The 26,986-nt window shown below is 35.3% G+C and overlaps 1 protein-coding gene across 1 annotated transcript; it reads left to right on the forward strand.

Moving 5' to 3' along the window:
• The first annotated feature begins 4,112 nt into the window (after positions 1–4,112).
• Positions 4,113–26,585, forward strand: calm1b (calmodulin 1b). Its single transcript, XM_007252955.4, has 6 exons — positions 4,113–4,269; positions 11,965–11,995; positions 12,762–12,905; positions 23,375–23,481; positions 25,200–25,335; positions 25,614–26,585. Exons 1-6 carry the CDS (start codon positions 4,267–4,269, stop codon positions 25,640–25,642), a joined length of 450 nt encoding a protein of 149 aa, XP_007253017.1. The 5' UTR covers positions 4,113–4,266; the 3' UTR covers positions 25,643–26,585.
• The last annotated feature ends 401 nt before the right edge of the window (positions 26,586–26,986 follow it).

The following is a 26,986-nucleotide window of genomic DNA, read 5'->3' on the forward strand; positions in this document are numbered from 1 at the left end:
CAGAGTTGCCAAGCGACAGCCCACCAACCTTCATGATTTAGAGAGGATCTGCAAAGAAGAGTGGGCCAAAATTCCCCCTGGTGTGTGTGCTAAACGTGTGGTTAACTACAACAAACGTCTCACCGCTGTGCTTGCAAACAAAGGCTTTGCCACTAAGTATTGAGTGTGTTTGGCAAGAGGGATCAAATACTTATTTTCCTCATTGAAATACAAATTAATTAAAATATATTCTTTAAAATTATATTCTGGATTTTTGTCTTGATATTCTGTCTCTCCATGTTAGAATATATCTACCATTAAAAGTGCAGAAGGATAGTGTCTTTATTAGTGGGCAAACAAAGAAAATCAGCAAGGGATCAAATACTTCTTGGACTCACTGTATATACATACATATATATATATATATATATATATATATATATATATATATATATATATATATATATATATATATATATATATATATATACTTATTTTTTGAGGCTCATTCCAAAAATATAGCACAATACTAATACTGTTAGATTTATTAACAGTTATGTTTTAACAAATCTGCAACATTAAATATGGCTTAAAATAATACGTATTAGTAATTACATGTTTAAATGTCTGATCTAATCCACAACTATCCGATATAAAAGTGTGAAAGTGTGAACATTCTGCTCTATATTGATGAGGTGTCTATATTGCCTGGTGCAATGCGGGTCTGAACTGTCCAATCAGCGGCCGCCTGTCATCGTTTATTAATATTGCAGGTCCGCAGCAACCAATCAGACGCGTCGAAATAGAACCGCATCACCCACTGTTCGCCAGAATCCCTCCGCTTTACGGCGGACTAGTGCGGCAAACCGAACCACGTGGGTGAAGAACCGACAGGACTTTCCTCCGCTCTCAGATCTCTGTAGATTCACATTAAAGATTAAAGCAGTTCAGGGTTGGAGATAAATGTGTCTGGGCCGTTTGTGCAGTTTATTTAATTTTCACACGTTTTGACTGTTTATTCTGCTTTAGTCCAGCAGGTGGAGGTATATCCGCCTCACAGCCCCACTAGGCCTTGGCTGATGTTTAGACATCCCCTTTTATAGGCAGAACGTCCACTTCAGACAGTAGTTTTAAATACTACATATTGTTTATATTTAACTAATTAATACCTGATTAAACAGATCACTCACTCACTATACCAGTAACACCTTTATACAATGTGTAATATAGTATTCATAGATTATATACACTACAGCAGTGGTTCTCAAGCATTTTAAATAATGTACCATGCACAGTCATTCACAGAACATATGCAAGCAAACTTGCCATGAACGATATGAACAATGCTTTTGGATATCCTGATTTCAATGTGAAACACAATACATGTATTCTATTGAAGTGTATACTCCAAATTACAATAGAAATGCTGCAAAAAATGACCTATATAATGTTCTGCTTACAGTGACAATATGTCATTGTCTCCAATAAAACCAGGAAAATTCTTAAGACCCATAGATTTGGACATCCCCGATACCCACATGCATTTTCCTATATATTCTTTTGTTTGTTATACATTAAAATAAAAAAAATTAAATAAATTATTTGGAGGTGTACCACCTTGGTGTGCTTCACGTACCAGTTTGAGAACCACTGCGCTATAGTATTTTGTTTGCCTAGAAAGACATTGGGTTCAATGACTTTCGGCTTTTAACCTTTTTAACAAACAAATCTGGTTTATTGTCCCATCACATTACAGATGAGCAGATCAGAAAACAAAACTTGTAGTCCCTCTTATTTGTAAAAAGTGTGTACTAGATTGGTGATACTGGTTTCAGTAGCCTGATGGCCTAGGGGAAGAAGCTGTCTCTAAACCAGCTGGTTTTTTTTTCTTTCCATTGTACCTCTTGTTGCTGGGCAGCTCTGACAAAAGGCAGTGGCTTGGATGAGTGGAGCCCTTAATAATCCACCTGGACTTCCTCAGACAGCAGCTGGTTTATAAGACTATGGTTTGAGGCAAGTTAATGACCTAATGTGTTCAATCATGTGTTTAATCATTTACATGATTTCTGTCCATTCAAATGATCACATGTAAGTTGGAAACTATTTGTCATATCAAAAACACTGTTATTAAGATTTCTGCCGATTAAATAAAGTATTTTTTTGCTGCAATATATCACCTAGAGACAGTCCTACAGTTTATTGTCACTGACTTATAATAATGATCTGGAATTGAAAGAAATTGATAAAGTGTTAAGAAAGTCATCAATAGGATGTTCTGTTTGCCATAAAAGTTATTGATATGTTTGCTTAGGAGGACAGGTTTTGCTGCTGACTGCTCTGAGAACTTTAGTCACATGTATAAACATTATAATATTCATTATGATACTGCTGTCTCCAAAGTCTGTGGAATTGTACAGTATAATGTACAGTATAGTGTGTAAAGGGTAAGCATGTTTGTTTTAGACAGTAGGGTATGGATTACACAGTCTTGTCTTATTTGTGCTAGCAGCAGTTCTGCTGCTCTGTTAAACACTGTTGGCTCTGTGTCCTGCTGCACTCTGAATTATTACAGAGCCACTTTTGCACAGCAAGTACTATTTCCACTGAGCTGTGTTTGGACATGGGCCGACACTTGACTAAGGGAAGAAAATCAATAAGTGCTTTTGCATTTACATACAGGTAATTTATTTGGGGCAACATACATAGAAAAAAACCAATATTTTTTACATTTGGAGGGCTTTCTAAAATTGACATAGGGTCAAAAATATACAAACACTCATTTTGAGGTTTAATTTAGGAACCATCATTGACCACAGCTGGTAGCTTCTCCATTCCCACATAAAAAAAAGGTTTTAGTTGACTGTGCTCATTAAGCTCATTAACCACACAGTAAAATAGGAAAATCCATACATTTTAGTGCAGATCTGTGGATCCATTTCTAAATAATTACAGATAAGTACAATTATTGGAAGAAATTGGTACCTTCACTTTAAACCAAATGTATTCAAGAACAACCCAATAACCATCAAAGAATAGGCCTGCCATGAATGAGAAGCTGAGGGAATACAAGTATAACTGGTTGTAAGTGGTACGAGAGGTACGCTGAGAGGTTGCTCCAGACCCTGCACTCAACAGATTTAAATTCAGCTAAAGTTTGCAGTTGACCACATAAGCAATAAAAAAGCTTCTTTATATAGTCAGATTAAACAAAGATTTTTGGCATAGTAGAGGTGACGCATCCTGTGGCCTATAACCATATGAACACTGTACCGACTGTTAAGCATGCTGGTGGTAGCAATATGCTGTGGGGATGTTTTGATGGCAGTGGAACTGTATATTTGTAACCCTACATGTAGCTATAATATAATAATAATAAGGTTCTACCTCAGCTGAATCACTGAATGCACAGTATTGCCATGCTTTTAATGTCTATAATTGATCTATATAAGCACTAATCTCCAAAAACAAATACAAACAAAAAGTAATCCGAAGTCTAATCTAAATCTCTGCCTCTCTCTATTTTTATACAAAGCACCACAAAAATAAGCAAATTAGAAACACTAATATTTTCACTACTCTGTAATAAAATAGCAATAAAGAGCGGAATAGTAATAAAAACACTTCAACAGAAACACTTTACACAGTGAGAGACGCAGATGGGTGGCACTGCGCTGCTGCTGCTGCATGCGCTTTTAGAATCCGTTAAATCCATTTTTAATTAATTTAAGAGTCGATTAATTTTAGCCACCATGACAACACTTCCTCCATTAGGACAATTAACCAGAAATCGAACCGGCCCTCGGATTTATTTATTTGTTTATTGAGTGACAGGTGTCACTGAGCTGCCATTGGTCAGCAAGGAGTAGGGGGCGGGGCCAGAATACGATGTGGCTGGGTTTTTGTTATTTATTTATTTTTAATAATTTATTTATTTACATTTCCGCTCCTCCACACCCGCATTCTGACAAAGAGCCGCCCTTATGCGCAACGATTGGCTGTTAGGTCCCGCCTTCTGGGCTGGGATTGGCTAGTCGGGTCCCGTCCCTCGCGATGCGATTGGCTAGTAGGGTGAGGTGGGTTTTCACCAGCCAATGGCAGTGCACAGGGCGGGTCAACGACGGCTAACGGCTGGAATACGGGTAGGAAAGTGGCGGATGAATACTTATATCCCTCCGCCTCTCAGCTTTTTTTTACACGGAGAAAAAAGCGACGACAGTGGAGCTGCTGCGCCCAGACTACGACTCCCGGTTACAGTAGCTAGCGCCACCCGCGTAGAATCCAACAAATATGGTGCGTATCCTCTTTCTGTTGCTGTATTAACGCCGTTTTACTGTTTGGCATGACTGAAAGTGCTTATTTTTTGGTGAGAGAGAGTCTTAAATTGGCCTCAGAGCCTTTTCTGATCTAAAGTAGAGCCGCGTTTCATCTGTGCGGAACATGAGTGCTGGGATGATATTATGGTGAAAACATCTTAAATTGAATATAATATTAGTACTGAGATAGACTAAGGCTTCACAATGGTGTACAACGGGCTATCACGACCATTTGTGGAGATAGCCTAGCTATAGTTATACGGTTTATTCAACATAAGCTAACCTAGCTGTGATCGGTTAATTTGGGTGTCTGTTATATTAGCTGCACATGTAACCATGGATATAGCCGTAGCTATTAGCTAACGTTAGATCCATCCTGCTACAGGCCTGTCAGATTATAAATAGTGTCTCCTCTGTGAGAATGGGTGTATGTGTGTGATAGTAACATACATAATCAGAGAAGATCAGAAACAATTCAGATCTTTGAATGGAGAATCTGCTTTGGCTGAAATGGGCTGCTCATTACCATTTTCCGTTCCACCTTAAATGCTGCAGCCCTCACATTCAGGCGCTTGAGGCGCCAGAATGTACTGCCGCACAATTTAAGGTGGAACGGGATGTAAAGGCAATGGGCAGCAAGTTTCAGTCTCAAATGGTAGCTGTGTTTTTCATTTTAATTGTATTTATTTAGTTTAATTCAATGATTTTTCAGATTTAGTAATTTAGGGAATCAAAAGTGCCACCCTTTTTAAATAAAGAACTCATTCTTCATTCTGAGTATTGGGATGATTCTGGGTGTAAAAAAACAATATCTGCATATGTGTGTTTTTCCTTTGTTTAACAAGGAAAGCACAGACTAATAAACATCATCCATAATTTAAATAAGCTAGATTTGAAGAAAGCACACAATTTAAATTATGATTTAATAATATTTTACTTTCATAATCATCATGTAGATTGAATATTGATAAAAAAATATATTGACATATATTTGTCATTTAATATGTTTATTATATATGTTTATTTAATAATGTAGTTGAAATAAATGTGTTTAAACAGATCAATGGGATCTGCTAAACCTTTAAAGGGTAGTTTAGGGTGAACATATTCTGACTGTGGGTTTTGTTTGAAATTCTTGATTTGGATATCTTTTCTACATTGCAATAGTGTAGTATACAAAACCAACAACAATCCTCCACATGTTTTCTGAATTATATATGCAATGCTGATGATGGACAATGGTAAATCTGAAATAGAAAAATGAAATTTTCTATTATGACTCATTTTTACCATTTTAATAATATGCCAATCGAAAAAAAACTCTTCTTAAAATCGTGATAAACCATGTTTAAAATAGAAGGCGTTGTATTTATAATGGTTTTGAAATAATACCTGTGTATGAGGGAGCTTTTAGAAGTTTACATGTCTACTTCTATTCACTATTCTATTTACTTATACATAGTTTCATTTTACAGACATTTAAAGTGAATAGGTAGAATTCCTTTTTAGTTTTCTTACTTTTATTTAATTGGTATTAAATTCTAATTTCATATCTTAGTGATTGGCAGTGTGTTATAGAACTAATATAAAACAGTAAAATACTTTTCTTTAGTTTTTTTTTTATAATTTACAGTTTTATGGTATATTAAAAAAAGAATAGAAAACACCCTTACAAATATGTGAGAATTTGGGTTAAAAATATTTATGTATTAAACCAGCCATCTTTATTGTGAATCCACATACACATGGATAAGTTCTAGCAGTCTTTGTGAGAATAACCCTTCACAGTGTGTTGTGTCGGACACTCATCGAATTGCCTTAACAAATGCACTCTCCATATTATATCCCTGTGGCCTTAAAACATCATCCAAACTGCTAAAAGTCTGACGTTTATACATGTTATTTATTAGAGCATCTCTGTGTGGAAGTTTCACCCCTGAGGGCTCAGCATCTGGCAGAAGCCAGCTGTTCTGTAGGCAAAACGCCGGTAGGCTGATGTAATAGCTCTATGCAACAAATGCTAGCAGTTATGTATGGGGTCTCTTGTGGATTATGGTGTGTGTGTTGACCTATATTAGTGTCTGTGTGCCCTGAAAAGCTTTCCAGGCTTAAAAAACCATTTAAACCCATTAATATTAGTAAATGTTTACATCAAGGTTTATGTTCAGCCATTTGTTCAAACGAGGCAAATCAAATTATATTTATCGTCACATCACATAGTACAGGTTAACAGGTGAGTGAAAAACTTGAGTTCCCACAGTATACAGAGAACAATATTTACAACATAGTGTAGAATAAGTAACATAAAACAGAAAATATTCAATTAACTTAAACATTATGCACAATGATTTACACTATAGACATATTGTATCGCACTGCAGATGTAAGGTAAAATATAACTGAATTAAATCAATTGAACCAATCATTTCCACCATTACAATAAATCACTGATTTTAAATTAAAATTCTAGGTTGAAATTAAAACATTTTTGCCAGTTTTTTATACGTTTGATTTAAAGTTGTATGTCAGTGGTACGTCAGAAACATTAAACTGCTGCCATGTTACTATGAACCAAGAATTGACAGTTTGAATCATTCTGTTTTTCAATCAGCAGCCAGAGTCTGAAAGAGCACAACTGGCCTTGATCTCTCAGAGTGGGTAGATAGCACTCACTCCCCACATCACTTCTAGTGTGGTGTTTGTCAGCACAGATGTCTGTTTGCTGATGTATCAGAGCAGGGGTGCTGTGCTTTCCTCAAGTGTGCTGATTACCCCATAATACTGCATCAGTGGTAGTTAGAAAAGGAGGTGTTGGGTAAAAAAAATTAAAATTATGATTAAAACACAATTTTATTAAGCTCAATGTGTATCATTGCATTTTTTTTTACTCAGACAGAATGTACCAGATGTAGTCCTGGGCAATATGACCTCAAATCAATATCACGATTAACTGAACATTTTAAACTGATTTAAGTTCTCCTCAATGTTGCATTCATTTCACAGACTGGACAAAGCAGAGTCAAATGACTACATCCATGGTAGTGTGTTTTTAAGGGGGCAGCACATAAACACACAGTGGGGAAAGTAATAACATAGTTAAAATGGTTATATATAACAGAATGTATGAAAGAATTCCTCAATCGCCATAAGGAAACATGTTTAGAAAAGCATATAATCATGCTAAAATAGTATTAATAATACTTGTAGCAGTAGTAAAATAGACACAATGATAAAAAATATTATCATTAAAATATCCTGCTTTCAGAAAGACAAAAGATAGAATGAAAACTGATTCCATAAACAATACTAAAACTGGTTTTATGCAAGTGTCTATGAAATCTGACATCCTCAATCCTTTAGTGTTGTTTGTTTTGCTCTAAAATTGTATCTGTGGACGGCCCTGGGACTTTCTGTTGTTTTGCTGTATTCTGCATATCATATTCTGCGAGTCATTGTGTTTGAACCCACTGTGTGCAACATAAAATCGTATTGATTTCTGCTGCTATATCTCCTGTTTCCTGTTAATAGCATGGTCTCCCAGCACTATTACATTTGTGTAATAGAACACAAAGGTCATGCTTTGGTTTGCACTGCAGTGCAGACCTCCCAGTTTGGTATGGGTATGGTACACAGAAAAAAAACATTAGACTAACCCAGGGTTATTTTTAATTACTAAGACCACACAGATGTGCAAGCTACAGCATGTTCCATCTAATGCTGTATAACACCCTTCACCCACCCACCCCGACACCACTGACTTGCCCCGAGGTAGTTAAAACAGCCTCTGTAGTGTGTTAATTAAAAAGAGTACAGTGTTAAAATTAGCATATACAATATGTTTTCACACAAATAAACTTCCACATGAACACATTGTCTTTTTTACATTCAGCATGATTTTAGGAGCTGAATATGAGCAAATAAAATAAACTGTATTTGTCACATACTTACATACACTGTGGTCCAACCAGCAGTGAAATTCTCACTAGAATTATAAGATAGAATAAATGAAATAAAAAATATTAAATACAGATGTCAAATAACAAAAACTTATGTTATGTGTAAGGAATGTAAAGGTAATATATAAATTGTATTAAAGCAATATATAAATTATCAGTTGGTGTGCAAAACTCTGAAGTGCGAAGTACAAATGTGCAAAAGTGAATATGTAGCATAGTTATGTGCAACTGAGGAGAATGTATAATAATTTATTTTAACATAATAATAAAACAAAGCTTTAAAAGTCTTATTGTGTGCTTGTTGTGGCTTATGGTGTGCAAAACTCTATTGTTTTAAATGTGGTTTCTTTAACATCGTTTTTTGCCGATGTTCTCTTGGTACTGGCCGATCATTGCTTTTGTGGAATCATTGAGATTATTGGCAGCGATACCTGCAGATGTATTTATATATAGATTTTTTTTAAGCTGTAACTGTGTTTATGTATGGACCAGTTCATTAAAAAAATGAAAAACCAAAAAAAAGTGAAACCAAAAAAATGTAAAAAACTAATTTCTCAAGAGAAACCTTTCATTTTAATGTTTGCTTGCAAGTGATAAAAGCTAATATGTAAGTCAAATAAATGTTACATTTGTTGGTAAGGTTGTGTGGTCCAAGCAAAGCCTGCACACAAAGTGAGAAGCTAACACAGGCTGTTAATTAATGAGTGCGTGTCTTTAGGCCTTGCACCAGCGCCGCAGTTTTATCTAGTGGTCGATCGAGGAACTGCAGCTTTTTGTGACTCGCAGAGATAAGAGCTGTAATCCTAAACTCCCGAATATGATCTGATCAGCTCTCAGAATTGGCCAAATTAGAGTAAATTGGCGAATTGCATATTTTGGATGAAAATACCAGTACATAGCTTATCAATTTTATTATCTTTATTATAGTGTATATTAGTCACTCTAATAGCAGCGAGCATGAAGCAGATCAATGTGGGAGAGAAGGAAGAGAGGGGGAGGGGGCAAACAATACTACAGTTACTATACCAATACTTGTAAACCACTACAGGTCACAATGTCATGCATATCCAACGGTTTACAACTTCAAGTTTACAGGTGGCATGCATTGTGTGAAATTACCGTATTTACCATTTGAATTCATTAATTATCCCCAATAAAGTCAAATGGCACCCAAATCACTGCTGGAGGCGGCAAAAAGTTGCTAATTATCGATTATATTTGTCAACTTTATTGGCTAACTAAAAAAAGATCTGACTTTGGAACAGACAGATTTAGTTTAGTACTAATGAATGATTATTAAATGCCTTTTCATGGAGATACAGAGAGCCTGTTCTGCTTCGCTTATTTATTTAATTTTTATTTTCACTTGGACTGAAAAATAGACTGCTTGTGCCCAGTAAGGTATTCAAACCTGAGTGTGTGTACGTGTGATTGTGTGTGTGTGTGTGTGTGTGTAAGAGAGAGAGAGAGAGAGAGAGAAAGGCAGCAGCAGGTTGAGATGAATCAGCAAGTTGCCCTCTGCAGTTGTCGGCGATTAACGTGGGATTTTGTGTGTGTCAGTATATTGAAATTGTTAATGTATTTAAAGATTTGGTGGTAAATAAGTGTTTTAAAACGATAATAAACAGTAGATCTGGTGTTTTCTCTCCTTTTTACATTTAATTTCATCCTCTTTTGCTAACATGGTCCTGCTCGGTTCAACTGTTTTACTGGACATTACCAGTGGACTTGTACATTTACAATGTACAATAACTGTATGATAAAACATATACAAAAAATTATGTTGGAAAATAGTTTAACCAGAGCTTTGCTCTTATTGGCTGGTAAATGCCTAATGTGACATGCTGCAAATAAAAAGCATACCTCCATAAAAACAAAAACGCAGCAGTTACTGTTTTTTGCAATGCGTGACTAGCAGTCGTCTGAGGTAGCTTTTAGCCTGCTTGTGTGTCCTGCATTCACTTCCTCTTCAGAGGCAATAAGAGTCAGACATCTCTGTTTTCCACCTTGTGCTTAGTTTTTCTCATTTGTGTTTGTGGGGAATAATAGTGTGCTGATGACCACAGCATTTTATTGAGGTGGAACATCAGCGTAACACTTCTAAAAGCATAATGAGCTACCCATTAAAGCTGGTGTTCTGCAGCTGGTGGGCAGCTGTTTGTAATGGAAACATGAGGGTGTACTGTAGCTTCTTGCTTGCTGTATATGCATGATATTAGTTAATTCACTGTATAAGTTTATTACTACCAACACTATTACTTCTAAACAATTTTACAAATGGATCTATTTTACTGACCAATGTGGACAGACAGCACACACTCTACACTGGTGGGTTAATAATTAGTGCTTTTTTGACTGATATTAATGAAAAGTTCTCAAAAGTGCAAATAAACAATTTTGGGAGTCTAAAATCTACAAGGAAATACAAACTGGTGGAAAAGTTAACACTGTCTTACGATGTCCATGTTTTAGTGCGTCACATGACCATAACAATATTAGGAAGATGTTTTTTTTGTAATGGCTGTGTATGGGGCAAGGCAGTTCTGTAATATTTGTCTATATTGTGCAGCTCTTTCCTGAACTCTCTCCTGCACTGGTTTTGCTTAAATGCACTCAAATGACTAATCAGAAATGCTGGCCGTGTCAGCAGATGTCCCCTTGTGTCCTCCCTCGTTGCCAGGATGTCCCTGACCAGCTGCCCATGGCTATGGTACAATAGCTCTGTACCACAGTGTGTGTGTGCGTGTGTGGTTTGGGGCATATCTGCCCCCTGCATGGGTTTAAGCAAGGATATTAGACAGTGGAAAGTTATTCAGGCTGTTTGAACTGTTTTAGTTTTTAGGTGTTCGAAAACGAGCAAACATATATGTGAATAGTGTATCGATCAGAAACATTCTTTAAAAACATGAAAAAAGTGATTAGACATAGCACATAGCCTTTTCTGACAATAGTGATATAGTACCAAAAAGGTTAAATTTTTAGTTAAAAGAAACTTTAAGTGTACTATGAAAATGTATTGTCTATACTGAATTACCTTTACTTAAGATCCCTAAAGAACTACTTTTTATGTAGTTTGGGTAAAAAAAAAAGTTTAATGTCAGTAGCTAAGATTTAAAGCGTATACTTTATACTTTCATCCATAAAAATCATGTCTTTAGTGGTGGCTTAAACAATATAGTTCTTTTTACATGTTCTGACTGTAGGTGGAGTCCAGGAGCATTGATCCTCCCTTTTTTATTCATTTTAGATTTTTACTTGATTGCCACTTGTGTTTGTGTAGCTAAAGCCAAAATGGTCATAATTATAGCTCTATAATAGTGTAATGCATTTTTTTATCTTCTCACTTTTAGCATCCTACTTTCAGGATCACAGAAACGTCAATATTTTTGTTCTGAATTCTATGCAATATTAATATATTAAAGAGAAAAACTTCTGTTCATATCAGGTTGTTTTGGGTCCTATTTTTTCACTGTATCTTAATTTTAGGATCACAGGAGCTTCAACACATTTTTCTGAATTCTATGCAATGTTTTAGCATTTGGTGATTAATACATTAAAAAGCGAAACTGCTGTTTATATCAGTTTGTTAAGGCCCTGCTATTTTTCTGGGACACTAATAAATGGATTGTGATTGTAAGTTGTCTTTGCATATGAACTGCTTTTAGTGTCAAATTGCCAATGAGTGACATTTTTTTCTGTTCTATTATCCAATTTAGGCTGACCAACTAACAGAAGAGCAAATTGCAGGTAGGAAGACACTCTGATTCACTTTATTCTCAACTCTCACTGCCAGTGTATCACTTCAGTAGTGATTTATTGTTATATCAGCACAATGCTTTTCAAAGTAAACCAAAAATAGATAGCTATGTGTTGCCATTACATATTTTATTCATGTGGAACATGTAAATAATGTAAGCTCATTTGCTTGATCCAAATGTTTACAAGATAATATTGAATAAAATGTAAATGTAAACATGATTATTTATAAAAGTAAGTAAAGTAAAAATGTTGATGTAAATTTGATTCATGTGAACACGAAGGAGTAGAGGTACAATATGACCTATTTAAGTTTATTTATTAAAATTAGCTGTTATGAGTGCTTATGAGTGGAATGTCTCATTTGTTACTCTGGGGGGTCTTAGTTACAGTAACACTGTGGTAAACATAACCCCTCCACCATGGGAAAGTTATACTTAAGTCTGCTTAATTCTGCTAAGACCATAAACAGATCAAATTAGGACCTGTGCAAATACATTAGAAAAATATATATTGATATATATTTTAGTTTGTGTCCTGCTCTTTGCTGAATATTTCAGTAAAGTAAATCCCACACATTAGTTTTCTCAGTGTAAAATATTACTAATTTAAGACTCAAGCCTGTGCTCTGATAAGAACTAGCTCATAATGTATTCAGCTTTGACCCAGTTCTCCTGGCGGCTGCATGCTTGTACTACGCTTTGTGTTTTTGAAATGTTAGCTTTAACTGCAGCGTGTTTTCTTTTCTCTGTTCCAGAATTCAAAGAGGCTTTCTCCTTATTTGACAAAGATGGAGATGGCACCATTACCACCAAAGAGCTGGGCACAGTGATGCGGTCACTGGGGCAGAATCCCACAGAGGCAGAGCTTCAGGATATGATCAATGAAGTGGATGCTGATGGTGAGTGGCCCCTCCCTCGCCTGCTGAGAGGCTCCTCTGCAGATTTGTGCTACATTACTAGAATCAGGATAGCTACAGTTTTGATCACTTCCATTACAGTGTTGAAAACATTTTCTCCTGCTATTCTCCTGCTATGGCGTACTAGCACAAAAGATGAAAGAGGATATGCATGAAGGCCCAGTCAACCAGATTTCCTTTCTTTGAAAATTGATTAATGGTTTTATAAGCAAGTTTAACCCAAATGTGTCAATGTCTCAAAATGACTAGAGCTTGACACTGACACATATACATATATCACATATTCATTTTTACTGAATAATACTAAATATTTTTTTTTTCATTATTATTTGTAGTACACGCTATACTACCTCTACAGAAATACAGTATTAGTGTAGTTACTAAATAGTTTATTGGAGATGCTAATCATTTAAATGGATGTTAAATAATTCGTAATAGGCTGCTATTAGACTATTAGTTTCTGCTAATTCCTAGCAGACATTTAACAATTCATACTTTTTATTGAAAAGTAGTACTACAAAATGTATATATTGGAGATACTTAAAAATTCATAACAATTTGTAAGAATTCACATTCAATTATGAATCATTTTAGTTGATACTGAATACTTCATTGTTGGCAATATATAATGTAAATTATTTTTAGAATTGTTTATAGGCACTAAGTAGTAAACAATTTATAGAAAAAAAATATTTTTACTGAATCATTTACAGTAGTTACAGAATCATTTATAGTGCTTACTTATTAAATCAGACATAAAAAAACATTCATATGACATACTGAATAGTTCACTGTGCAATGTACGTGCGTAGCAGCATGTTTATATGCTCCAAAGTGTCTTGACAAGGACTCAATGACTTGACAGGCTGTGTGTGTACATGTACACATCTGTGTCAGCAGTAGGTTAGAAGTAGTGTTCACAAACATACTGACATTTAATTCTTTAATACTATCCAAATCCAACAAAACTTAATGTTGTGTGTCTTGTTTTTTAAAAGAGGCAAAACTTACACATTTTTGGTTTGGTAACTGCTATCAATTATTCAATATGGTGTAATACGAATGATTTCGTAGTGTCTGCGCTAAAGTGGAACTCGAATGATTGTGTTCCAGACAGTACTTTTGGAATTAATTGAGAAGTTGGAGATGGGGTGTGGTGGGAATCATTTATATTTAATACTCTTGTAAATGAATGCAATCAGTTCTCACAGCAATGTTCCTGAATCTAGGAGAATGTAGCTTTCCTTGTACAGTAGAGGTAGTTACTGCAAAAAAGCAGGGACAATATAGAGTGTAGGCATGTGTCCCAATAGTATGTCCATGTAGTTCATAGTGTATCTTCTTTTGTACTTACAGGCAGTAATATTTACAAGCTAAACTTTTTGTGATAAACTACAGCATGATTTTTTTCTTTATGCTGGTGATAAATGTGACTGCTGGAGGTTGAGGGAGGACAGTGGAAATGATGAGAAATTGTCAAAACTTGTCAGAACCTATTCCAGCTGAGTTTTGCAGAGGTTATTCGAGACAGTCTTGTTGCTGAGCAATCTTCGAGTGGGCGGAGTGAGGACAGAGTGTCATTGAGAAACGCTGCTGCGGTTATTCGTCTGCTAAAATTTACTGTAGTTTTTGTCTGAAATAAACATATTTATCTCTATTGACTGTGGTTATGAAAGCTGTCTGTCTTCAAATGACATTAGAGCTATGAGAGCTGTCAGTCATTATGATGGGCAGTGTTTTTTGTGCATGAATATTAGATTTGGCAGTATTGCAATATGCACATGGGGCTCTAACCAAATGCTGTGTTTTGTACTGTGGGGTATGAGCATCCTGACCAATCACAGTGCCAGATAAGAGTTTCAGTGGCTGTTTTGATAAATTGTATATGGATAAAACCCTAAATTCAATATTAATATTTCCATTATCAACTTCAGATTATTTTCCATACATAAAGAGTAGCTTGTTTACTTATCAAATCATATACTTTTATTTTAAAACTGTGATAGTGTTTTAGTGATAAACTGCTTTTTTTAATATATTGCAGGGCTGTACAATATTGTAAAAAAAACTGACATTACAAAAGATTTTATGCTACTATATGTATTTCAGTATAATAACAATACAAAGATTTTCACCAAAAATAGTAATTGCAAGGTTCTTCTTCATGCACATTCGTCTAAAGAAGGAGGGTCACCCTGAACATGGCATGAATTTAAGTTTGAGCAGCATGCAGCAGTCAATTCTGCATTTATTTTCTCCCTTTTTAAAAAGCTATTAAGCTATAAAGTTATAAATTAGCAGACAAATCATGTTATATTTACTAACAGGATAATAGTATTTCAGCTCTTAAGATCAAATGGATGTGTGCCAGAAGACGCAGTGCGGAACTGGGCTTGTTGCAGTGTGTTCTACTGTTTCACTAATTCTGATTTTTATCCAGAGTAGAATTACACCCCAGGAGCTGACTGCACCATCTAAATGCAAGCTAAACAGTGGGCTAGTTATAATGTAAGAGCTTGTTCTGTTTAAGTTGACACATTGCTAAACCTAAATAGGCTGAACCACAAACACTATTTTTTGTGTTAATAGTGTTGGACTACAGATTATAGGAGTAGCTGTAAAAGCAGTTTTAAAGAAAGCCAAAAATGCACTCACAAGTACTTTATTTTTAATGTTATATTATGTTATGTTATATACGAGGAACTGTAAAATATGGAATCACTGCCATTTACAAAAATCTTTAAATTCTACAGGATGTTCAGATTTTCAATTCATTAATATAACGCACACGAGCAAGTCCCCACCTTACTCCTCAATCAAGCGAACAACCCCAACAAAGACCCCCAACCACTACTTATCAACTGTTATAGGTTCTTTTTTCTTTTTTTTTGTTACACATGGCATCTTGCTTGATCTGGTGGGCACATTGCATTTTAAGGCTTTTAATTCAAAATAAACTTTTAAACTATTCAGAAGATGTTTACTTCATCCAAGCTGCAACTTATATAAACAGCACATATGTTACATTTGTTTCCCTTACCTTTGTTTAATCACATTTCTAAATAGAAATGGCGCTCTTTTTTAAAAAAAATTAAATTGTAACAAGGAAATGCATCATGAAAACAGCAAAACTGGAAATTAGACAATATATACATATACAAATTAGGCAAGTTTTTTCTCATTAACCCAATTGAACTGCCATTTTCATACCAGACTATACTACACCAGAGTTTCACTGTGTGTGTGTATTATATATGTACTTCTCATCTTCAAACTCAGTGTCAGACTCTACATTTTTTAATCCTCACACTCTGTAAACTCATTAATTTTTTTTTCTGATTTTGGCTGATAATAAAAAAGACCCAAGGCAACTGCATCTTAATTTGAAAAAAATATATATATATTATTTTTCTTAATCTAAAATCTGAAAACAGCACCCACACAACCACAGACCTTTTAAGTGTTAATCATGAAAGCTGCTATAAATTACAAAAAATCACCACTGTTAGCTTGATGCTAATGAAATCCCCATTAATAACGGAAGTTAGTATTATGTTAACAAAATGAAATATATGACCAAAGGCCCAATATCGAATACTGAATATGGGGGTGTGATTCTGCTGCCACTATACCAATTCCCTATTTCCCTGTTAATGTAAACACTGAATTATTAATACAAAACATTGAAAAATGACATTATATGGTCTTTTCACTAATTTGTCTGAAAACCGTTTTTTTTTTTTTTTTTTTTTGGTAGAATATTTTAGTCAATTATTCTTGCTTTCCAAAGGGCAGTTCATGTTCCTTCCCTCTCATTTTAATGTTTATCAGTGTAATGCAAAACAGTTTGTACACCTTTTCACACATACTTCAATATGTACTTGAATTTATGTAACTTAAGAATAGGGACTGGTGTGGGAGCCTGCGTCTGTAGCATGAAGGCACATTTTGTGTTCCTGGTCTTAGCGAGGAACATATAACATATATTTACATTGCTGTTCTTGGCTCAGTGTCTCTGCAGACAGTCATGGATGAGCACAATGTAACATTAATCTATTGGGTTTTAGTGGTCACTAAATCAGCTAATTGTCTGGGTGATGGCTGTGTCCAATCTCCTCTGTGCATCACACTCCTCCCTCGCTGATGCTATCCAGGTCAGATGCCAAAAGGCGAGTAATAGGAAATAAAAGTGATTATATAATCCACTCTGTGCACTCCACATATCGAGCACCCCCGCACTGGTTGGACTGAGAGAGCTGCTGAGATGCTGAGGGAGCTTATTTAGAGAACTGACACTGACAGTGTGTACTGGAAGTGACTCTCTCTCGTTGTGTGTAAGGCTGTGTTCACAGGGGTGTAGGTGACATATCCGTATCTGTCTTTACTGTGAACTAAGCTGCAGCTTGACATCAATACAGTGCAACATACACTGGCAAATGTTTAGTTATTCCTGGTCAAAATATCCGTACCTGTGAATAGTTTAGGTAGTTTGACCTGATTTTTTAAAAAGTCATAAAGTTAAAGATCACACGTTACTTCTTTCTTCTCAAGTTTTAAAATAGAAAAATGGAAAATAAATTGAAGTTACACCCATTTTGTTATGGATTACAGTTTGTAAAAGCTGCTATAGCGGCTAAAATCTAGTGGATAGGCTAGTGGCTAGTGGCTAATTTGTTCTTGTCCTTGCAAAAGCCTTCTGTTTCTGTGTTGTTTTGTACAGTTGTGGTGTGCTGAAAAGCATCTCAGAATGCATGTTGAACCTAGAGGCTACAACAGCAAGAAGATGTCTGGTTTCATTTCTGTCAACCAAGAACAGAAATCTGAAGCTGCAGCGGGTACATTCTTACCAAAATAAATGAGGTTTGGAAAAATGCTTTGTAGCCTGGTCAGTGTAACATTTATCAGTCTGACCTTTAAGGCTAAATGAGAAAATACTAATTTAGTATATTCAATTTATATTGAATCTTTAATATGATAAAGAACTGGCTTTTATCCATTTTCACAATTTTTAAGTTTTTCATTTTTGTCCCTTATCAGCAAAAAAAAAATAAAAATATGAATCTTTACTTGATTTTCTAATTTGTGTACCCAATAACCAAAGTAGGACGGATTATAACATCAAAGTTACAAGATGCAAACAGGTTTAAAAAAAAAATTGGACAAAATTTCCCTTCCCTATAGTAACTGAAAAAAAAATAATAAAGAAGTTTAACAAACAATTTTCCATTTTTCAAGTTGAGCCAGAAAATTTAACTGATTAACTGATGGTAGGGCCTGAATATACAACCAACATTATGAATCCATGGACCCAACCTGACCGGTGGTGGTGTGATTGTGTGGGGACTGTTTTGTTGGCACACTGTGTATATGTTCATACCAGTTAATCATTTAATCCTCATCATTTAAATGATACTGCCTATTTGAGTATTGTTGCACCCCTATATGACCACAGTATTACTCTATAATGTACAGTACCAGTAAAGTTTGGAAGCACCCTTTTTTTTAAATGTTTTTCTATCTTTCTTTAATCTATTGTGTACATTGTAGATTAATATTAAAGACATGACAGCAATTAAGAGACCCATATGGAATTATGTAGTAAACAAAAAGAAGCGTTTGACCTGCACAGTCCCCTGACCTAAACCCAACTGATCTGGTTAATTTGAGGTGGTTTGGGTCTGAAGCTTCACAGCGTAAAGGAAAAGCAGAGACTATTGTTCAGCACCTCCAGGAACTTCTTCAAGACACTTCAAGAGTTTGCAGCTCTGTCCTAAAAGATAAATGTGGTATTTAGAAGAATCTAAAATCTAAAACATATTCTGGGTTGTTTATCACTTTTTGTTTAGAAAATGATTCAGCACGTCTTCAAAATTAAATTTACAATATAAAAATCATGAAAGAAAGAAAACACATTGAATGAAAACAGGTGTGTCCAAACATTAGACTGGTACTGTCCACAAAACAAAAGTAATCTTAAATTGATTTAATGAACAATGACCTAAATGCAATTTTTTTGCACTTTTTGTATATAAATTGCTTGCCCTCATACCCTCTGTAACGTAGTCCCAGTGTTTTCTAGGTACAAAATACAGCGAGCATCTCGTATCAGCCTTTACTGGAATGCCTGTAATGGTGTCTACTGTAAATGGCTTTTCCTTTTTTCACTGGCCATCATTTTGTGTATGTCCTCGAGCCCTGTTACTATATTAGATTACAGGCCATTAGATCCACCCCCAAAGCCATGCGACTGCCATCTGCTCCATCTCAAAAGCACCATGTCTTTTAGACAGAAGGCCCTCCAGCAGCAGTGCTTCTAGTTTAGCAGTCAGTAAGGACGTACAGTATACAGTCAAGTGCATCCCTCTTCAGTTTCCACGGGTTGTGGAAGTGTAAATAAAGGAATACTTCTTCTATAGAATAGACACCTAAATGTGGCTTTTCTGCAGAAGATACACTTTTTACGGCTGCTCCATGATGAGCCAAAGATCCATCAAGTTGAGTACTTGAGTGCTTTTTTTTATAAAACAAAGACAAAAATATAAAAATAAATATAAAATGTTGCATATGGCTGTATAAGCATCAAAATAATTTAATCTAGTTTATTGAATTAATGTTGCATGTAGTAATTTCGCCTTTAAATGTCACTTATCTCACTGTTTGAAATAATATATTTCAAGGTGCTTAAAAATGTTACAAGTTAAACATTTCCATGCAGCCCACATGTCGAAAAAAACACCTGTTTTGAAGAATTCTTTTGTGGTGTCACAATAATGAGCATTAAGCCACAATAGTTTAGCCCCACCCCCATTGACACTGAATTTATAAGTACTGTTTAATTCTGGGCTGCTGTTTTATACAGGCAAACTATGGGGCAAATATAAATGTCTGTCCTCTTTAATTGTTTTTTTATTTTCTGTTTTGATGAATGAAGTGCATAATGAAACGTTTCAATTCATTTGTTTAAGTTTACTGTAAAATAAACCAAACATTTGAATAGGATATCAGTTATCATTTATCAGTACTGATGCTGATTCCACATCCGAAAGATCCCAACAGCTGTTAATCCAGCCTTGCCTTACATCCTTCTGTTTTCCTTGTCTCTCGTCAGGCGGAGTATTGAGCAGTCGTAACCAGCATGATTCATCATAGTGTCTCTAAAGATCAGCATCCTTTTTTAATCTGGAACATCCGGCACTTTTATCGATCCACTTCAGGGATACCAGACTCTCTGAACACTAATCTCTGTGATGGCTGGATCGTTAGCGTAGGAAAAGTGCATGTTGAAACTGGTTTTATGGCGTTCTGTGGACGGGAGATTTGTCATAATGCAACGGCAAGTGTTTCGTGCTTTACTAAAGCTCCTACAAAAAAATTATTTCTGCAGCAGTGCCTGGAAAAAGTTTAAAGTCAAAACTTTTTAACGAGTGTAAACCACCTCAGTGAAGCTGGCCCCTCATATTATTAGAAATGAAATAAAAATATGTCCATTGGTTAGTGCTGCGTTTGTGCTGGTTTGTGCAGCAAAAATTAACGTTTGTGCTGTTATCGTTTTTGAGATATTAAACATTTAATTTTCTGACCTGTTATGTAACCCAGCCCCTCATTTGTGGCCAAATCGCACCAAAGTGGTCTCATTGGTTAGTGCTACGTTTGTGCTGGTTTGTGCAGCAAAAATTAGTGTTTGTGCTGGTATCATTATTGAGATATTAAACATTATATTTACTGTTATTGACATATTAAGCATTTAATTTCTGACCTGTTATGTAACACAGCCCCTTATTTGTGGCTAAATTGCACCAAAGTGGTCTCATTGGTTAGTGCTACGTTTGTGCAGGTTTGTACAGCAAAATTTAGTGTTTGTGCTGTTTTCGTTTTTAATTTATTAGGAAAAAAATATTGAATAGGTGTGAAGCTGGCCCCTCATATAATCAGAAATGAAATAAAAATATTTCCATTGGTTAGTGCTACGTTTGTGCTGGTTTGTGCAGCAAAAATTAACGTTTGTGCTGGTATCATTATTGAGATATTAAACATTATATTTACTGTTATCGTTATTGAAATATTTAACATAATAGGTCTTACCTGTTATGTAACACAGCCCCTCATCTGTGGCTAAATTCCACCAAAGTGGTCTCATTGGTTAGTGCTACGTTTGTGCAGGTTTTTGCAGCAAAAAATAGCGTTTGTGCTGTTATAGTTATTGAGATATTAAACATTATATTTACTGTTATCATTACTGAGATATTAAACTATTTAATTTATTACCTTTTATGTAACACAGCCCCTCATCTAAAGCCAGATTTCATCAAAGTGGTGTTGTTTTTCTAGTGCTGTGTTTGTGCTGGTTTGTGCTATTAGAATAAATGTTTGTGCAAGTTTAGTTATGAGAGTTATTAGATAAAAAAAAATTTAATTGGTGGCATTACCCAATATTTATTTACACACATCACCCAGCCCCCCTCATTTATCAGTGTGGTTAGTGCTCACAAAAAGGCACTCAGCCCGGTTAAAAGGCATTAACATGGCAGTCTGTTAAATATATGCTTTCATAAGTGCAGGAGCAATTTTTACCATGGTAAACCAGTTTTTACCATGAACAGTCATGTCACCTGAAGACATTCATCTGTGCTTTATTAGATGTGTAGATAAATATTGTTTTTCCTGTAGCTGAATAATCAAAATACCTGAAACATTTATTTTTACAGCACTGCTGAATGAGACCACTGTGGTTTGGGCTGTATTGGGGGGCTGGATAATGCCACCCATTAAATATTTATTCTAATAGCACAAACCAGTACAAACACAGCACTAGAAAAACAACACCACTTTGATGAAATCTGGCCTTACCATAAAAGGTAATAAATTAAATAGTTTAATATCTCAGTAATGATAACAGTAAACATAATGTTTAATATCTCAATAATGATACCAGCACAAACGTTAATTTTTGCTGCACAAACCAGCACAAACGTAGCACTAACCAATGAGACCACTTTGGTGCAATTTAGCCACAAATAAGGGGCTGTGTTACATAACAGGTCAGAAATTAAATGCTTAATATGTCAATAACAGTAAATATAATGTTTAATATCTCAATAATGATACCAGCACAAACACTAATTTTTGCTGCACAAACGTAGCACTAACCAATGAGACCACTTTGGTGCGATTTGGCCACAAATGAGGGGCTGGGTTACATAACAGGTAATAAATATAATTTTTTATATTTTAATAATGATAACAGCACAAACGTTAATTTTTGCTGCACAAACCAGCACAAACGTAGCACTAACCAATGAGACCACTTTGGTGCGATTTGGCCACAAATGAGGGGCTGGGTTACATAACAGGTCAGAAAATTAAATGTTTAATATCTCAAAAACGATAACAGCACAAACGTTAATTTTTGCTGCACAAACCAGCACAAACGCAGCACTAACCAATGGACATATTTTTATTTCATTTCTAATAATATGAGGGGCCAGCTTCACTGTGGTGTGTAAACCTTAACCAGTATGATGATTGTTTTGCATATTGTAATTAAATTTCTTATTGTATCAACAATATACTTTTTAACTATATTTAGACACTGTTCATTTACTGTAATTTTGTAAATGTTCCTATGAAAGCAAATACAATTAATACCTGCTTACAAAAAAAGGTAATAAGAGAAAAAAGAACTACTAACAATTTTTTGCCCATTTCTACAGTTTCCTTTTTCTGCACAGGTCTTGTGCACACAGATACACCTGACCCATAGTGTACATCACAGAAATTAAGGCAATGCATTGTTTAAAATGGGTGTGTTTTTTACTAAGCATGTCCTACAGTTGCAGAGTGTAAATTACTTTTACACCACTCATAAATACAAATCACGCAAAAAACATGGGAAGAAAAGCAAAAAGCTCTATGGTCATCAACCCCCAGATCTGCCCCTTTTGTCTAACATGGAGTACTGATTACCAAAATCACAGAGATTAAAGAAGAAAGTTTTCAGGCTAGACTTTAAGATTGAAACTGTCTTGAGTCCCAAAGACTTACTGGAAGACTTAGCTTTCATAATTCTGGTTAGTTGGTTAGTAAGAGACCTGGCATTTTGATGAAGGAAGATGCAATGCTTCATGTCAGGCTAGTATTTTATCTCACAGAAAACACATCTTGTGGTTAGTGTGGAGCTAACAAATTCGCTTGTGATCTGTAGTTTATGGCTCAAATATTAGCTTGTGACTATTTCTAGTTCAGATCTAAGTGTCTAAGGTGTTGGCTTTTAGCACATTTTCAGAAGTATAAGTTTTTCTTTTTAATTTTACACTACTTGTGCTGTATATGTATATAGAGAATATGCATCACACAGCTCTTCATGGCAGCTTTTGTAGTGTGTAGGGTGGAGAGACGCATGGTAATGTATTGTTGGCGACTGACCTTTTCTCATATTCACTGCATCCTCACAGGCAATGGGACCATCGACTTCCCAGAGTTCCTAACTATGATGGCCAGAAAGATGAAAGACACAGACAGCGAGGAGGAGATCCGTGAAGCCTTCCGGGTATTTGACAAGGTTGGTTCCATCACTTTAATCCCTCTGACATTTGCAGCTTTTTTGTTTGTAAAAGTCAAAGCTCAAGTTGGACATATTGTCCTTTAAAAATGTTCTTTTTGAAATTTATTTTTATTACAAGGAAAACATAATTGGTAGCTACAGGCTTTTCTAAGCAGCTGCCATGAAGTTAAAATTATATTAAAATCAAGTGTTTTCAAGTAGTCATGTAGGTTTAACAAGCAGGTTTAGATTATAAGATTGAGACTGTTCTGAGTCCCGAACACTAACTCAGTTTGTAAGTTAATGAAGAAATGGCAGTGAAATTTATAAGGGAATAGTGTCCAGAAAAATGACGAAAACCGTCAGATAGATAGAACTGCTTGTAGGAATGCTAGAATTACAAATTAAAATCTGTGTTTGGCTGCAAAAGAGTATACAGAACGATTATATTTGTGCACACAGTACAGACATTTACTGGGCTGGCCCGTAGAGCATTTCACTTATATGCACACACATTCACTTCTATACACACTGCTACATTGGCCCATTGCCATAAAGTACAAACAATACCACACATAATCCAGCAGCTGTGTGCCTGTATGTAGAGGGGACATATACTACAGAAATAACTGAGAACAATTGTGAGCAGGAATATCTGTGGGTCATGGCACACATACAAGATGGATTACAGTGACGAACTTTAGACACAATACGAAGAAATCGGATTCCTTACCAACGTCATGTACAGCACAGTGGAACTGATCACTCATTTCTTTTGACAATGGATCACTTAACTCTATTAGACGTGGACCTGGATAACTCATGTTCAGTGCTGATGGATCACCCATGCTTAATGAAGAACACACTCACCTTCACTGATGGTGGAACTGGATCACTCTCCTTTAGTAATGGTGGAACAGGTTCATGTACCTTTTTAATAACAGAATTATCACTCGTATTTTGAATCATTCATCTTGATTGATGAGGGAAATAGATCACTTCTCTTGAATTAACTACAAAAAAACATCATGTATCTGGTCAAGTCTAGGAAAATACCTTAAAAGTCAGATATTGTTCACACCTGGCATCATAATTGCCTAAATTAAAGAACAGAACTCACTCTGTCTTTCGATATATTATAATAGTAAAAAGGCTCTGGTCTGCCAGTCCTAAACCCTACTACACTATTATTACTGTCCCCTCACAAACATACAGGGAAATATCCACATTTGAAATGAATTAATTATGATTGATTTCATTTTTAATTACACTAAAAAACACTAATAAAACATAATTTACTAATTACATTGGAATACCCATTATTAAACACTTCAGAAAACCTGGAAGGTCACATGGGTTATACATACATGCACTGTTTGATATTTGCATTGGTGATTTTAATGTTTTTGTTAGTATATGTTTTTTCTTTATGTATATTTTCTTTTTATTAAAAAAAAAACATTTTTGCAATAAAACATTTCATAAAATCATAACCAACAAACACATGACTTACATTATTTTAAAATTTAAAATGTAATACTAATACAGACACACTGCAACGTAGCACTTAAAAAAGGGTGCTTTAAACTTTTTTTTTAAGTTTAAAAAAAAAAATTAAGTTGGTAAAGACTCTTGACATCAAGTGTTTTCTTATGTCTAATAAAACAGTTCTTTATTGAATCACAAGAGTTTTTCAAAAGTGTGATTTACAAAAATATATATTTTTTATATTTTAGGATGGAAATGGTTATATCAGCGCTGCAGAGCTGCGTCACGTCATGACAAACCTCGGGGAGAAGCTCACAGATGAAGAAGTGGACGAGATGATCAGAGAAGCGGATATTGATGGGGACGGTCAGGTGAACTATGAAGGTACAGAAACTTTTTAGTCTTAACTTACGGTATGAGTCAATATGCACACAGAGGATGTGTGTCTTTGTACATTTGTTAACATTAGATTATTAAATGAGAATAAACATCATTCGTAAACATGGCATTTGTTGCAGATTCCTACCTTTACTTTTCCAAAGAAATGAATAAAGCAATTAATAAATGAATAAAGCATTTAGCAGCTGTATGTATTGTCTGTCATTCCACCAGAGGTGCCCAATTACATTCTGTCTCTCTCTTCCTTCTCTCTCCCTCTCCAGAGTTTGTACAGATGATGACCGCAAAGTGAGACGTCCTGTTCTTCCCTGCCCTCTTAGAAGAAAACAAAAAAAATCAATCAAAAGTTTTATTTACCTCTTGGGGGGAAAAACGTACATTTACTCATAATGTTTCTGTACAGAAAAGAATTGAATGTTGAAATAAAATAATCCTTCTGTCCACACAGATAAAAAAAATCCAATATTTGCATGAAATGGTTAGTGATCCTGTCCCTTACAGATCAATCTAGAATCAGTTATTAACGAGTTAAATAACCTGTAACTACTGAAAAAAAAAACAGAAGAAGAAAACAAGCATCTGGTGAGCTCCCTCAGTTCCATTTGCTCTTGGTGATGTTTGGGCTGGCCATCTATTCTCTCCTCTCTGTTTTCTGTTCTTCATGCATGCAGTCTGCGACTGGAGCTCCTTCTCCTGCGGTCTGAGCGTGCTCTTTCCACTGAAGTGTCGTAATGCCCGTTAGTTCTGTTCTTTTGTATTTCTGAAAGGAACCTATTAAAAACCAGGTTCTGACCAGGCAGTAGGTGGAATGGGACTTTTATTGTATGTGGGGATAGAAAGAAATAAGCAAAAAAGAAAAAAAATTACAAAATCAACAAAACTCTTAAACATTTGGCATGTTTAGGTTTCTAGTGATTTTGTTTGATTGATTTTCTCTCTTTATGTTACTTTTTCTCTTGGATGGCTGTGTTCTGGGGGTGGGGGCATCCTGCTCTTGAGCAGCTGAGGCGGGGATTTAATGGGAGTTTCTGGAAATTTGAAGAAGCAAGTGGGTGGGGGGGTTTCCCCCTCTCTCTCTCTGTTTCTCTTTCTGATCAGTGATGGCTTTCTTCACTGTTCATCTGAGTTCGGTTTACATTCATTCCAAGTTGTACATGCTACTTGTTTTTTTGTTTATGTTTTATTGTTTTGTTTTTGTTTTATTTTTCAAATAAAAATGACCATGAACTTTATAATTCTGAGTCTTGTTCATTTAAGAGTATAAAGTGAATTCCGAGTAAATACATGATTTGTAATAAGAAAAAGAAAGTGCATTGTTTCTTCAAGATCATTTTGGATCATTTCTTTTGGTCAGTTTACTATGAAATGATGTAAAATGCAAAATAAAAAAGTATATTAAAGACTACTACTACTAGTAGTAGTAGTAGTAGAAATAATACAAGTGTATTATATACAAAAATGGATATTACAAACTGCAGTGCCACAGGCCTGTAGGTAATAACGAATGGAGTTTAGCAGAATCAGAATCTGAAACAGAGGTCTCTCAAAGGCGGACCGCGGTCCGGGTCTGGCCCCAAACGAATAAACTACTGAGGAGGATTTAGTTCTGACCGTGTTTATTTAAAGCAGCGAAACG

This window comes from Astyanax mexicanus, chromosome 1, assembly GCF_023375975.1.
Source record: "Astyanax mexicanus isolate ESR-SI-001 chromosome 1, AstMex3_surface, whole genome shotgun sequence".
Taxonomy (NCBI): domain Eukaryota; kingdom Metazoa; phylum Chordata; class Actinopteri; order Characiformes; family Acestrorhamphidae; genus Astyanax; species Astyanax mexicanus.

Coding starts and splice junctions, on each gene's coding strand:
- calm1b (XM_007252955.4), top strand. Junction 11,996..12,761: donor AACAGAAGAGCAAATTGCAG/GTAGGAAGACAC, acceptor TCTCTGTTCCAG/AATTCAAAGAGGCTTTCTCC. Junction 23,482..25,199: donor CCTTCCGGGTATTTGACAAG/GTTGGTTCCATC, acceptor TTTATATTTTAG/GATGGAAATGGTTATATCAG.